General features: G+C 47.6%; 1 protein-coding gene and 1 long non-coding RNA gene across 3 annotated transcripts; both read left to right on the top strand.

Annotated features, from left to right (window-relative positions):
* The first annotated feature begins 3972 nt into the window (after nt 1-3972).
* Nucleotides 3973-5087, top strand: LOC144318146 (uncharacterized). Its single transcript, XR_013383984.1, has 2 exons — nt 3973-4319; nt 4807-5087. It is a non-coding gene; the product is annotated as an uncharacterized LOC144318146 (long non-coding RNA).
* Nucleotides 5088-7622: 2535 nt separating this feature from the next.
* Nucleotides 7623-9221, top strand: NUPR1 (nuclear protein 1, transcriptional regulator). Of its 2 annotated transcripts, none has more exons than XM_077907195.1 (3): nt 7623-7896; nt 8257-8406; nt 8892-9221. In XM_077907195.1, the coding sequence occupies exons 1-2, from the start codon at nt 7785-7787 to the stop codon at nt 8391-8393; spliced, it is 249 nt and encodes an 82-aa protein (XP_077763321.1). In that variant the 5' UTR covers nt 7623-7784; the 3' UTR covers nt 8394-8406; nt 8892-9221. The 2 variants fall into 2 exon arrangements, with proteins under 2 accessions (XP_077763321.1, XP_077763320.1); XM_077907194.1 differs by having other exon boundaries at nt 7632-7896; nt 8919-9221.
* Nucleotides 9222-14935: the final 5714 nt, after the last annotated feature.

Here is a 14935-nt window from a genome sequence, read left to right as displayed (position 1 = left end):
ATGTTTACAAAAGGAAACTGAACAGAGGATATATGGTTATATGAGCTAAATAGATGGCTAATATGGATATTTCAGATATTTCTGAAATCCACTTGGTTCTGTTCTTCACGTGTAAGTGTAATCCAGGTGCTGGGGCATACTAAGGGGTGAGGGTTTGCCGTGCCAGGGAGGCGTATTGTACTATTGACATTTTTGAGAATTGATGGTGATAATTCAAAGTAGATGATTTGGGTCAGTTTACAGACAATGACCCCTTTCGGCTCTCCCCAGAACATCAGACTGCCTGACATTCCTCTCCTGCCACCACTGAGTTTTCAATATGACCCAATCAATACACAAATTTTAGCTTAACTAGACATCTATACTATATCTCTAAAGAGACATTTTAAGTGACAAGGCTTGGAAAATCTTAATGTCTACACTTGGGTAAGCAGGAGCCACGTACAATTTTTTCTGTGCCAGAGTATTGATAAATGTGCTGAAACACCACATATTTGTCAATAGAACTAGAGAGGTAGTTTTTTAAAAATAATACTGAACTGGGGTGTCTGGCTGGCTCAGTCAGAAGAGCATACAACTCTTGATCTCCAGGTCATGAGTTCAAACCCCTGTCGGGTATAGAGATTACTTAAAGAAATAAAACTTAAAAAAAAAAGAAGAATAAAAAACAGCACTGAACTAGGAGATAGGAGACTATTGTCTCCTAAATCCAGGGTGAGAATCCCCTTGTACTCCAACTGCTTGGGTTAACTCAGTGCACTGTGCTTTCCTTCTCTTTGGCCTTCCTGAGACACTGATCTCCTGTTCTATCTGATTTTCCAGGTTAGCTCACACATGAGTTTTTTGGGAGGTGCTTGAAAGCCTGGATTAGGTGCACCATGCAGCTTGAACACACTTTTCTCCTTTTTTCTTTTTATGGTGAGGGCTAATGCCCTGCTTATTGGACACACTCTTCCACTAGCCTGTCCATGAGCCCCTTGAGTATTGGTACCATGTTCTGTTTGCTCCTATATCCCAGCACCAAGCAAGTGCCTGGCATATGGTTGGTGCCCTAAACATCTATAGAGTAGTGAATGCTAGTGTATCTTGTCCTTCCTTTCTCCTCCCCTATAGGGGTTGATTTGCTGATCTCTGGGGAGACTTCCAGGAATAAATTTATTATTCTCAAGTCCTCTACGATTGTTTTATCTGACCATCTGTCTTCTTTAGTTACCAGGAGAAATGTGTGACACCTATATTATGCTGAAAATAATGTATTATACACGTTACCTATGTTATTTCAAAAAACTTAATGCAAAAATGAGGATTATAGTGTACATAATGTTCTGCAACTTGATGTTTTCATTCAACAATATACTATGGATGACTTTATCATCAGAACTAGAGACAGCTTATTTTTTTTAAGGTTTTATTTATTCATGAGAGACACACAGAGAGAGGCAGAGACATAGGCAGAGGGAGAAGCAGGCTCCCCGTGGGGAGCCCGATGTGGGACTCAATCTCAGGACCTGGGAACATGACCTGAGTCAAAGGCAGACGCTCAACCACCAAGCCACCCAGGTGCCCCCGACATAGCTTATTCTTGTTAATGGCTAAGGAGTATCGATCAGTCACCTCCTGTTGGACACTTAGCTTATTTCCAGTTTGTCACTATTACAAGCAAGGCGGTATCAGGGAGTATGAGCATTTAATATTCTTATCAGTGTTGCCCCACTGCCCATTGAAAGAATATATCCAGGGACATCGGGGTGGCTCAGTTGGTTAAGCATCTGCCTTCAGCTCAGGTCATGATCCCATGGTGCTGGGATCAAGTCCCAGCTCAGGCTCCATGCTCAGTAGGGAGTCTGCTTCTCCCTCTCCCTCTGCCCCCCACCCGCCCCAGCTCATGCTCTCTCTCTTGCTCTCTCATAACTCTTTCTCAAATAAATAAAATCTTTAAAAAAAGACTGCATCTATTTATATTATTTTTTAAGATTTTATTTATTTATTCATGAGAGACAGAGAGAGAGAGAGGGAGGGAGAGAGAGAGGCAGAGACACAGCCAGAGGAAGAAGCAGGCCCCATGCAGGGGGCCTGATGTGGGACTTGATCCCGGGACCCCAGGATCACACCCCAGGCTGAAGGCAGGCGCTAAACTGCTGAGCCACCCAGGTGTCCTGCATCTATTTATATTAAAGGTGATGCTATTATACATCCAGGAATAATTGCAAGTCAGCTGCCGGGTTTGGGGGCTTCTCTGGACTGCTGCTCTAAAAGTGATACAGACCCATCTTGTTTCACCTCATTTAGTATTCTTGCATCTCCTTGGTACACAGTGATGCCACCAACCCAGCTTGATTACATATCCTGTCTTGGGCCTGGGAATCTCCAGATCCTTTTAGCCAAAGACTTCTGCACATCCCTCAGGCTACCCAGGCTTTCCTGACTTGTACAGTTTAACTCGTAGAGTTGGGTATACCTTGCTATCTTTCTCAGTCACTCATGTTTAGACTTTGCTGCCTCTAGGAAGCCTTCCCTGATTCTCTCCCCACCCTGCCCACCCTTCCCACCCTTCCTACTCCCCATTGGGTTGTGAGAGCTGAGAGCTCTCAGGCCTCTGGGTTTACTTCAGGCTGAAAACACTGGGTTGTAATAGGTGTTGCCTGGCAATCTCCTGGAATGCCACGAAGGTACAGTCGTGTGTAGAAAGAAAATAAACTTCCTTGTGGCTGATTACACATACACACTTGGAGGCTGGAGGATAGGAAAACACTTCAACTTTTCCGACTGAGTCACCTGGGCCCTACAGGTCAACGCCATGGGTTTCCTAAAGTCTCTTCTCTCTTGGCCACCCTCCCTCCGCCCTCCCTGCTCCCCTAGGATCTAGACTTTTTTCTTCCAGCACCAGCAGGATCAAGGCCAGGAAGAAGTCCTTCCCTGGCTGCACGGAGGATGGTCACATTGTCTCCACAGTCTTCTGTGGGACTAGAATCAGGCCTCTCAGTTCCCTCAGAGCAGTGCACCTGGAAGTTTAAAAACTCACAGATCAGGGCAGCCTGGGTGGCTCAGCGGTTTAGTGCCACCTTCAGCCCAGGGCATGATCCTGGAGACCCAGGATTGAATCCCACGTCAGGCTCCCTGAATGGAGCCTGCTTCTCCCTCTGCCTGTGTCTCTGCCTCTTTCTCTCTCTCTGTGTGTCTCTCATGAGTAAATAAATAAATAAAATCTTTTAAAAAACCCCAAAACCTCACAGATCATAAAATAGCTTCATGAATTCATCTGAGCATTTATTGAGCACTGACTGTGTGCAAGGCATGGGGGATGCAAGATAGATAAGATTCCTGCTCTTATGAAGGATGATAAGGGCAATAGCTTTATTATTACCATAAAATAATACTATGCCAAGCCTTTACAACAATCCTACCAGATACGCATTATTCTTAATCCCATTTTACAAATGAGGAAACTGAGGCACTGAGAGACGGAGTAACTTGTCTAAGGGCACAAAACTAACAAGCACAAGAACCAAGCTTTGGACCTAGGTGGTCCGGCTGCACAGCATACTCATTTCACCTCTAGCTAAATCAAACCAGGACTGCATTCTAGCAGGGGCCAAATCATGGAGAAGTAAATGAATAAAAAAGATATTTTCAATTAGTAATAACTGAATGCTATGGAGAAAGTACAATAAAATGAGGGTGATGGGGTAAAAATGGGGCATTCTTTTTTTTTTTTTTTTAAATTTATTTATGATAGTCACAGAGAGAGAGAGAGAGAGAGAGAGAGGCAGAGACACAGGCAGAGGGAGAAGCAGGCTCCATGCACCGGGAGCCCGACGTGGGATTCGATCCCGGGTCTCCAGGATCGCGCCCTGGGCCAAAGGCAGGCGCCAAACCGCTGCGCCACCCAGGGATCCCAAAAATGGGACATTCTTAATACCCAGTCTTGCCCAAAGCAGGGGGGAAGGGAGGAGGGGGAAAGGGAGGAGAGAAGGACGGAGAGGGCAGAAGGCAGGAATCTCTGACAGGTGCTTCCATACACACAGTCGCCAAACCTTTGCCAGTGTTTGGCCAGCTGTGGGGATTTAGAACCAGGCTGGAACTGGAGTCAGGTGGATGCGGGAGGAATCCTTCACTCATCAGCAGTGTGACCTCAAGTCTCTCTGAGCTGTTGTTTCCCTTCTTTGAGAATCGGTTGTTGATAGCAGTCCACCCCATACTGGCTCGGCTGGCTTGGCTGGCTTGGGACAAAGCCCTTTCACACCTAGCAGTGCTGTCACCACCCCCCCCCCTTTCCAGATGAGCAGATCGAGAGTCAGAAGTGAGCCCAAGATCTCGAGGCAAGTAATGGGGAATTTGTGGGGGTGTCCTTGGTAGTCATAGTGACTGGGAGGCAGAGCAGGACAGTCGCATGCAGAACTGTCCCACATTCTGCAGACGTTTGAGTGTCTTGCTAGACATAAAGCAAAAACACTCATTTACAATAAGCTGAGCCTAGAACCTACTCCACCCCATGTAATGAGGAAGCCTACCACCCCCATATCTCCTAGTGGTCTCCACTTTAATTTGTCTGGGTGTGTTACCTTTCCTTAAGGCTACTTTCTTTTTTTTTTTTTTTTTTTTAATTTTTATTTATTTATGATAGTCACAGAGAGAGAGAGAGAGGCAGAGACACAGGCAGAGGGAGAAGCAGGCTCCATGCACCGGGAGCCCGACGTGGGACTCGATCCCGGGTCTCCAGGATCGCGCCCTGAGCCAAAGGCAGGCGCCAAACCGCTGCGCCACCCAGGGATCCCCAAGGCTACTTTCCTCTTTCCCTCCTCATAGGGTCTGTTGTCACTGGTGAAAAGGAAAACTCCTATCCTTCAAGATCTTCCAGATGGACTAAGAATTAAATTGACCCGAGATAGATTAACAACAGAAAAGAGCAAAGTTTGGGTTGCCTGCCTTCAGCCCAGGGCATGATCCTGGAGTCCTGGGATCCGGATCGAGTCCCATATCAGGTTCCCTGCATAGAGCCTGCTTCTCTCTCTGCATATGTCTCTGCCTCTCTCACTCTCTCTGTGTCTCTCATGAATAAATCAATAAAACTTTTAAAAAAGAGCAAAGTTTTATTATGTGTGCATGGAGGCCCAGTCATGAAATCGGAAATGTCCGAGGCAGGTGGTATTTATCCTTTTAGACAAAGGGACGATGAAACTGTGAAGAATTGAAGGAGAAAGAAAACTTTGTAAATTAGTAAAAAAAAAAAAAAAAAAGAGTAACGAAAATCTCAGCTCTAAATGTTTTACTTCTGGGGGCAGATGGGTGGCTCAGTTTGTTAAGCATTTGCCTTTGGCTTGGGTCATGGTTTGGGGGTCCTGGGATCGAGCCCCGGTGTTGGGCTCTCTGTTCAGTGGGGAGTCGGCTTCTCCCTCTTGCTCTGTGCTCTCTCTTGTTCTCTCTCTGTCAAGTAAATAAAATCTTAAAAAAAAAAAAAATGTCCTATCTCTGATGATAAGGGTGTCTTTTTACCTCCCTGTACAGGGAGGGGAATTTTACCTGGGAGATTTATTTCCTGCTTTCAGGGGTACAAAGGAGGGCTGAAAGTCAGTCTCACCAGGCTGTCTCTTATTTTATTTAAAATAACCAATATGTTAAAGTGACTCATTGTTGGGAGACCTGCCTTTGGCCCCTACGTGATTATCCCAAATTCAGTTTTATTCAATGACCTCACTTTCATTTCCTGGAGGTTCAAGAATTCACACATCAACCAAACCTGAAAAACAAAAACTAAATTTTATTCTGGCTCCAGCCAGGGAGAAACACAAGCAGAAGTACCTCTTCTTGTTCAGCAAAGGACGAACTTGGGTTATCCCAGGGTTTGGGGGAAGGTGAAATTAGGCAACATGGAAATGAGACAGTGTTTGAATGAGTTCACAGCAAAGGGGGAATGTTAGCAGAGAATGAACACCTGGTCTGACCCAGCCTGTCCTATTTTTTATTTTATTTTATTTATTTATTCATGATTGACACAGAGAAAGAGAGAGAGAGAGGCAGAGACACAGGCAGAGGGAGAAGCAGGCTCCATCCAGGGAGCCCGACACAGGACTTGACACAGGATGCGATCCTGGGGCTCCAGGATCACGCCCTGGGCCAAAGGCAGGTGTTAAACCACTGAGCCACCCAGGGATACCCCCCGCCTCCCCCCCCCCCCCAGCCTATTCCTATTGTGCGAGACTACTAAGGTTAAAATAGAAAAAAAAGAAAGAAGAAAGAGAAAGAAAGAAAGAAAGAAAGAAAAAAGAAAAAGAAAGAAAGAAAGAAAGGAAGGAAGGAAGGAAGGAAGGAAGGAAGGAAGGAAGGAAGGAAGGAAGGAAGAAGAAAGGAAGAAAGAAAAGAAAGAAAAGAAAAGAAAAGAAAGGTGGAAAGTTGCATCTGCCTCCTTCCCTGCCCGGTACTGTGGGAGCTGGCACATAAACTTCAGCAAAAACATCAGTGGGCAGGGTGTGGCCTCTCTGGGTCAACCGGACCCACAAAGGGCAGATCCCTTGAGGCAAGAGTGGAAATTTCCATTTTCATGCGTTTCTTTTCTTTTTTGAAAGATTTTATTTATTTATCCATAAGAGACACTAAGAGAGGCAGAGACACAGGCAGAGGGAGAAGCAGGCTCCCTAGGGGGAGCCTGATGCGGGACTCGACCCCAGGATCCTGGGATCACACCCTGAGCCAAAGGCAGATGCTCTACTACTGAGCCACCCAGGCGCCCCTTACATGCGTTTCTTGTCTGAATCCCTTCCCTTAATTCATATTAGGTACAAACACCTGTTTACTTCGTAATGTCTTCTACCTCTGTATACTCATGCCTTGAAAGACATTATTTCATTATAAATCACTTTTCTTTTACATCATAGGGACGACATTATCGAGTTGTTTGGGAATTAGGTGAATGACTCCTGTAACACAGCTTACAAGGTACCAGGCACTGTTGCAAGTGTCCCCTACACACATGTGGGGGGTGTCTCATTCAATTCTCTCACGAAGTCTGTGAGGTTGATGCGATTCTCATCATCCTCATTTTTTTACAGAAGAGAAAACTGAGGCGCAGAGAAGTATGGTGACCTGTCTGGGGTCACCCAGGAAGGAGGAGGTCAGAGGTCTGAACCCAGGGCAGCTGGCTCCAGAATCTGCACCACACTGTTAACCTCCCTCTCCAGTGAGGGAAACTACCTAGGGACCCACTCCCCCTCACAGCTCAGGATATAAAGGGGGCTTTCCAGATGTTTCTTATCGAAAAGGGGTGTTGGGCGTGTTAGGGGCGAAAACCACTGACCTAGCTTGTGGTGTGTTGTTCATTCCACAATCTGCCACCAGGGTCCTGAGTCTGAGCCAGAATTGGGGTGGGGGTCAGGTGTGAGGCAGGGGGCAGGGGACAGATAGGGAAGAGTCGGCCAGGTGAGGCCCTCAGTTCCCCACTGGCCATTATCCCAAGGACTGTTTATGCTCAGACTCTGCCTCTTTCCTCCTCCTCCCTGAGGGGCGGGGATCTCCTCTGTGGAAAAATACCCAGCTGGGCGAGCCCCAGTGAGAGGGCGGAGGCGAGGGGAAGGGGCTGGGACTCACAGGACTGACTCTTTCCCCCTCTCGTGATTGCTGTTTACTGGGTCGGGTTCTGGGAAAGGGCCAGATTGCATCAGACAGGGCCTGAGGAGGACACGTGGCCTTTATAAGTTGGGGCCAGTGAAGAGGGAGGTGTCGGGAAACCCGACACAAACAAAGCTTTTGAAGACGACAGAGAGACAGACGGCAAGGGAGAGTCAGATATAATGTCCACCTTCCCAGGAGCAGCCAGCCGGGCTCAGCAGCCCCCAGGCCCAGAGGACGAAGACCCCAGCCTGGATGAGTATGACCTCTATAGCCTGGCTCATTCCTGCCTGGGTAAGGTCTGGCCCTGTCACCTTCCTGATCCCTCCACATCTACCCCCACGTCCCAACTAGGATTCCTCCTTAGATTTGTCCTCATCCCCAAGTCCTTCTTAACCCCTCTTACCCTGAGTGCTGTCCTGCTCAGCCCTGGGACCCCACACACCCCTAGGATATTGGAGCAACCATCAGGGGTCCCTCATTCCACAGATAGGGAAACAGGGATTATGACTGCCCCAAAGCCATGTGGTGACCAGTCCCCAGTCTGCCTCCCCCAAACCATGCTCTGTCCACCCTGCGCTCCCGACCCCCTGCTTCTCCTTGGATGTCTCATGCCTCCGCCAACCTCACCTCAGCCTCTTGCCTGGTTCCCAGGAGTGGGAGGCCGGAAAGGTCGCACCAAGAGAGAAGCTGCTGCCAACACCAACCGCCCCAGCCCTGGTGGCCATGAGAGGAAGCTGGTGACTAAGCTCCAGAACACGGAGCGGAAAAAGCGGGGGGCACGGTCCTGAGACGGAGCTGGAAGTAAGGAGTCAGGGGACCCAGAGGTCCCTCTGTCTCAAAAGGACATGCCTCAAAGTATGGTTGGGTGAGAAGAAGGGATCCAAGTACCATTGTCTCAAAGTACAGTGAAATGAGACACACATTCGACTCTGAGTTTCCTAGTGACCAGAGCAAAGGGGGAAATATGGAACCTTTCCAACTGGAGGGCAATTTGGTTTACAGGGAGGGAAATGGAGCCCCAGGGGGAGGTAGGGTCCTTCTCTGGAGACACAGAGCAAGTGACCAGGAGAGGCAGAGTCAGAACCCAAGATTAGAACTGTCCCGCTCAGGGATGCCTGGGTGGCTCAGCGGTTAAGCTTGAGGATCTGCCTTCAGCTCAGGGCATGATCCTGGAGTCCCAGGATCCAGTTCCGCATCAGGCTCCCTGTATGGAGCCTGCTTCTGTCTCTGCCTCTCTTTGTGTCTCCCATAAATAAATAAATAAAATCTTAAAAAAAAAAAAAAAGAACTGTCCCTCTCTTCCCTTGCCCCAGATGAGGCCAGAGCACGGACACCACACAGCGACGAAGACAGGACCACGGATCGGCACCTGGAGGCAGGATCCAGACCTGCTTGCCCCCCACCCCACCCCCAGGACTTACCCTACCTGACCGAGGCTCCGAGGGGCCACCAAGGAAGTGACTCCAGCCCCAGAAAAAGGACAAGATAGGAAGCAAGAGGCAGGGAATGAATGGAGAGGCAGAGTCGCAAAAGGTACCCCCTAAAAAGAAAGACACTGAAGAAATTGGCTCTCCTGGAGTGTGGGAAGGAAGGACAATAAACAAAGTACATCTGCAGGTTGTGTGTGGGATTTTGTCTCTTTGCGCGGTTTTGATCATCTGTGTTTCTGCCTGTGTGTGGCTGCGTTTGCATGAGCCAGTGAGAGCCCGTCTTGTTAGCGTGTGTCCTTGGTTATGCACCTGGGAGAGGGTGAGCCTGATTTTGTGAGGATGGGTAGGGGCTAGCATGTTTTCTTGTGTTTTCTTTTGGTATGCATATGTTTTGGCAAACATGTCTCCATGGTTTCTCACGAAATGCAAGGGGATTTCCTTTTTCTTTGTCATGCTGCCTGGGAAACAAGCCCCCTCCTCAGCTCTTGTCCATTTTCAGAATGAACAATCTTATTGATTGTGTCATTTTCATATAAAACCACCTTTGGGGGCACCTGGGTGGCTCAGTCGGTTGAGCTTTCGACTCTTGATTTTGGCTCACATCTCCAGTGTCAGAGTGGTAAGTTTTCAAGCCCTGCATTGGGGCCATGCCTAATGTGGAGCCTGCTTAAAAAGAAATTAAAATTTAAAAGAGGGAATCCCTGGGTGGCTCAGTGGTTTAGCGCCTGCCTTTGGCCCAGGGCGTGATCCTGGAGTCCCGGGATTGAGTCCCACATCAAGCTCCTTGCATGGAGCCTGCTTCTCCCTCTGCCTGTGTCTCTGCCTCTCTTTCTATGTCTCTCATGAATAAATAAATAAAATCTTAAAAAAAATTAAAAGATATAAAGCCACTTTTTGAAGTGAATGCTATTTATTGGTGCCACCTGCAAAATAGAGAAAACTGAGATTTATTTATTAAAGATTTTTATTTATTTATTCATGAGAGGCAGAGACACAGGCAGAGGGAGAAGCAGGCTCCATGCAGGGAGCCCGATGTGAGACCCAATCCCAGGTCTCCAGGATCACGCCCTGGGCCGAAGGCGGCGCTAAACCGCTGGGCCACCCGGGCGTCCCGAGAAAACTGAGATTTAGAACTTAAGAGACTTGCCCCAGATACTCAGGGCTCAAACTCAAGGATTCTCACTGTCCCTCTGCCAAGAGGGCTGCCAGTACAGGGTTCTGGGAGGTCACCTGCAGGGGAGGAAGATTCTTACCTTGTATATATATATAATCAGTCTCAGGACCAGAGTTTGAGAAGACTGTAGGGCAAATAAGAAGACCTATTGATTGAGATAGGTTTTGGGTGGCTGTAATGAAGACTCAAATTGGGAGAGAAAGTTCTCTGTCATATAACCGCTCCAAGAGTCAGTACTCTTTTTTTTTTTTTTAATTTTTATTTATTTATGATAGTCACAGAGAGAGAGAGAGAGAGAGAGAGAGAGAGGCAGAGACATAGTCAGAGGGAGAAGCAGGCTCCATGCACCGGGAGCCCGACGTGGGATTCGATCCCGGGTCTCCAGGATCGCGCCCTGGGCCAAAGGCAGGCGCCAAACCGCTGCGCCACCCAGGGATCCCAAGAGTCAGTACTCTTGAGCTAAAATGACAACTTCACTGTGTCAGGGATTCCAGCGACTTTTAGCTCATTATTCTGACACCCATAAAACATGGCTTCCGGGATGCTTGGGTGGCTGAGTCGGTTGAGCATCTAACTCTTGGTTTTGGCTCAGGTTCTGATCTCAGGGTCATGAGATCAAGCCCCAATTTCCAAGTTGGGCTCTTTGTTCAGCACGGAGTCCACTTGAGATTCTCTCCCCCTTTGTCTCTCCTCCTCTTCTCTCTCAACTAAATAAATAAATCTTTAAAAACAAGCAAACACACAAACAAACATGGCTTCCACTTTGGGATCCAAACTAGCTGCTTCGGTACCTGCCATCACATCTGCATCTCAGCCAAGGAAAGGGAGTGGGGGAAGGGACCAGGGGAAGCCACACTAATTTTTTTTAAGATTTTATTTATTTATTCATGACACACACACACACAGAGGCAGAGACACAGGCAGAGGGAGAAGCAGGCTCTATGCAGGGAGCCTGATGTGGGACTCGATCTCAGGACCCCAGTATCATGCCCTGGACTGAAGGCAGGCGCTAAATACGCTGAGTCACCCCGGGATCCCCACCACACCAATTTTTAAGGCCACAACCTAAAAGTAGAATCTGTTACATTGGGTCAGAATTTAATCACATGGCCACACCTTACTACAGGCGAAGCTGGGAAACATGGTATTTAGGTGCTTAGCCCTGTGTTAGCCAAAACTTGGAGAGGGCAGGAGAGGGAATACTGGAAAAAACTAGCAAGAAACATTTTCCATAGGCAGACTCAACAGGAGGGAGAATAAAACCTCCAGGTCTGGTCCTGGGCAAAGCATTTTTCCTTTTCCCCTGCTCTTCCATGTAAGCCCTAGGCTGCAAAACCTGGAGCCAGTTGTTCTTAGGGACCTAAGAATATGAGCAGAGAAATGAGGCAACTGTTGCATCAGTAACAGATGCACAGCCCACCAAGACCAGCTTGAACCTCTGGGAGCCCCCCCCCCTGAGTCAGACCTACAGTCACAGGATCTCTGGCTGGGTAGAACAGTAGGGACATCTTGCCCAATCCCACGGCACAACAGACCAGGGTCATCTCTGCTTGAATTCCACCAAGGACAGGGAACTTGCTGCCTTTGAGTTGCCTGATTCCTTCTCAGAGCACCTTATTAATAACGTGGGCTGAAGGGGTGCCTGGGTAGCTCAGTCAGTTAAGCCGTCTGCCTACAGCTCAGGTCATGATCCCAGGGTGCTGGGATTGAGCCCCACATCATTGGGCTTCCTGCTCAGTGGGGCATCTGCTTCTCCCTCTGCCCCTTGCCCCCCCTCCACTTGTGGGCTCTCTCTCTCAAATCAGTAAAATGTTTTTTAAAAATGGGCTGAAAATCTGACTCTCCCACCTGCCCCTGAACAAGCTTCTGGTCCTCTGGTCCTTTCTTTCTGAGATGTCTTCAATCCCACCTACCCTGCAAAGCTCAGCTCTTCAAAGTCTTCCATCACCAGCCCTCCACCACCTGTCGCCTCACCTCCACCCAGGGAGACACTTGTTCTGGAATCACACACACAGCAAACCTGTGCCCAGCCTCTTACAGCACTTGACCTCAGATTTCCCCTTGAGCCCCTCTTTCCATTCTATGATTATTCATTCAGTTAATGTTTATTGGATATCTGTTGTATTACCAGGGTCTGGTATGTGCTCCACTGAAGGACAAATGGGACCCTAGTATGATTGGAACCAGGCTTTAAGGCCAGTGTCTGCTCTCCAACTCAGCAGGCAAAGTGGGAGGAGCAGCTCTGGGCAGTGAGCTCTCAGCCCAGCACAGATCTCGTGTGTCAGCTTCAGAAAATCATGGCAACAGCTCCCAAGTATGGGGCCACTACTCTGCGACAGGTGTTTTATAGGTGTTTGTCCCTTTTAATCCTTCCAATAACCCAATGGGCATGCTATTATTGATCCTATTTTACAAACCAGAAAACTGAGGTTTGGAGAAGTTAAGTAACGTGCCCAAAGTCATACAGCCACTACCTGCAGAAGTGGGATTCTGAACTCAGGTCCATTTAATTTTCCAAGCCTAGGCCTTTCCCTTTTTACTAGATGCTTGTGAATAACCATGTACCAGTAATGTAGAATCCTAGATGTTAGTTAATTTCTGGTTAATTACTCCTTCTGAGCCTTGGTTTCCTGTCCTGTCAAAAGATATATATTTTTTTAAGATTTATTTATTTATTTATTAATGAGAGACACACACAGAGCGAGAGAGAGAGAGGCAGAGGGAGAAGCAGGCTCCATGCAGAGAGCCCGACGCAGGAGTCGATCCTGGGTCTCCGGGATCACACCCTGGGCTGAAGGCGGCACTAAACCACTGAGCCACCAGGCTGCCCTCAAAAGAGATATATATATATATATATATATATATATATATATATATATATATACACTGTTTTTAAAGATTTATTTATTTATGATAGACATAGAGAGAGAAAGAGGCAGAGACGCAGGAGGAGGGAGAAGCAGGCCCATCCATGCCGGGAGCCTGACGTGGGACTCGATCCCGGACTCCAGGATCGCGCCCTGGGCCAAAGGCCGACGCCAAACTGCTGAGCCACCCAGGGATCCCCCTCAAAAGATATTTTAAAGGTGAAAATGAAGAATGCAAAATGCTGTGTCTCTGGCTGAACCTGGCCACTCCCTGTGTCCTGGGTCCTTTGACACTTTGCAGAAGGCCCCACAGGTTACTCTCATTCCTGGCCTCTGATTGGCCTTCTCTGGCTCACCCTTCCGACTGCCCCCCCCCACCCACAGTCTCTGCCTGGAAGGCCTTTAAGTGGCCTTCCAGGAACCAGATAATTCTTGGAATAACTGAATTTCTGATCTGAAAGAATCCTGGGAGTTAGAGCCCCACTCTCTACCCTTTGCAAAAGGACAAATCAAGGCCTGGTGGGACAGGGGGCAGGGAGTGGCTGAAATTCACATGAGGACTGGTGACCGGTCCTGACTCTACTCCTCCAGAACCTCCTTCTTCTGTTCCACACACTCTTCTACCCCCTTTCTCTTTGATCCCCTAGTTAGTTGCATATAATGTTTGTCTCCCCTGTTTCTGGGGTTCCTCCTGAGAACGGAGAGATGAGTAACCTCTACTTCCCCTCAGGATCCTAAGGCCATTTCCCCATCAGGTTGCCAAGATTCAAAGGATTCCCAGCTCCATGTAGAGAGAGAATCAGGAAATTCACCACGGGCTCTTTATTTGCTTCACAGGACCCCAATCCTCTTCTGCCCACTCAGCTCTCAGATGTATATACTTTTTAATTTCAACATCACCCCACAGTTGGTTTTTAACTGGTACTCCTTCAAGGTAATGCTAATAATAGAAACAGTGACAGCTACCATTACTAATCGTGTGCCCGAGGGTTTCCCCAGCCTCATGTATGACACAACAGTTTTGTGATTTCTACTCTATGTGCGTTTAGGCTATACCATTGGTTACTTAGGATTTTTAAAACGACCTCCTTACCTTTTTCACTCAAATATATATATATATATATATATATATATATATATATATATATATATATATATAGATTTTATTTAGTCATTCATTCATGAGAGACACAGAGAAAGAGGCAGAGACACAGGCAGAGGGAGAAGCAGGCTCCCTGGGGGAGCCCAATGTGGAATTCAATCCAGGACCCCAGGATCACGCCCTGAGCCAAAGGCAGATGTTCCACCACTGAGCCACCCAGGCATCCCTCAAATATATTTTAAAAGGAGACTGGGGTGCCTAGATGGCTCAGGTGGTTAAGTGTCGGACTCTTGATCTCAGCTCAGGGCTTGATCTCAGTCAGGGTCATGAGTTCAAGCCGCATGTTGGGCTCCATGCTAGGTGTGGGAACCTACTTTAAAAAGAAAAAGAGAGAGAGAGAGAGACTATATAACCACCACAAGTGGAAAACCACAATCACTTGTCATAACCAGAAGACTGTAAAAAGAAACACCTAACCATAAGTTTTTTCAGTCCACTTATGCATAACTCGGATGACCTTGTATGCTAAGAGTCACAGGTGTTCATTTACACTTGGAGAAACACCACTTGTTTATGAGTCAGTTTGCCAGGTGCTTTGCATACATGGGAGAAGGCCTCATTGTAATCACTTGGTTACAAATGACTTAAAGAAGACACGGATGCCTGGCTTCCCCTCCCAGAGATTTTGATTTCATTGGTCTGAGATAGAGCCTGAGCATTCGAGTTTTGGAGAGTAATTCTAATGTGCGGTGACATG

The sequence above is a fragment of the Canis aureus genome, chromosome 8, assembly GCF_053574225.1.
Source record: "Canis aureus isolate CA01 chromosome 8, VMU_Caureus_v.1.0, whole genome shotgun sequence".
Taxonomy (NCBI): domain Eukaryota; kingdom Metazoa; phylum Chordata; class Mammalia; order Carnivora; family Canidae; genus Canis; species Canis aureus.
Note: the sequence above shows the minus strand (reverse complement) of the source record. Positions and strands in the feature narration are given on the sequence as shown.

Excerpts from the sequence above, each read along its gene's own strand:
- NUPR1 (XM_077907195.1), top strand. The coding sequence starts at position 7,785 with ATGTCCACCTTCCCAGGAGCAGCCAGCCGGGCTCAGCAGCCCCCAGGC. Across the intron at positions 7,897-8,256 it reads CCTGGCTCATTCCTGCCTGG|GAGTGGGAGGCCGGAAAGGT; the intron begins GTAAGGTCTGGC and ends CCTGGTTCCCAG.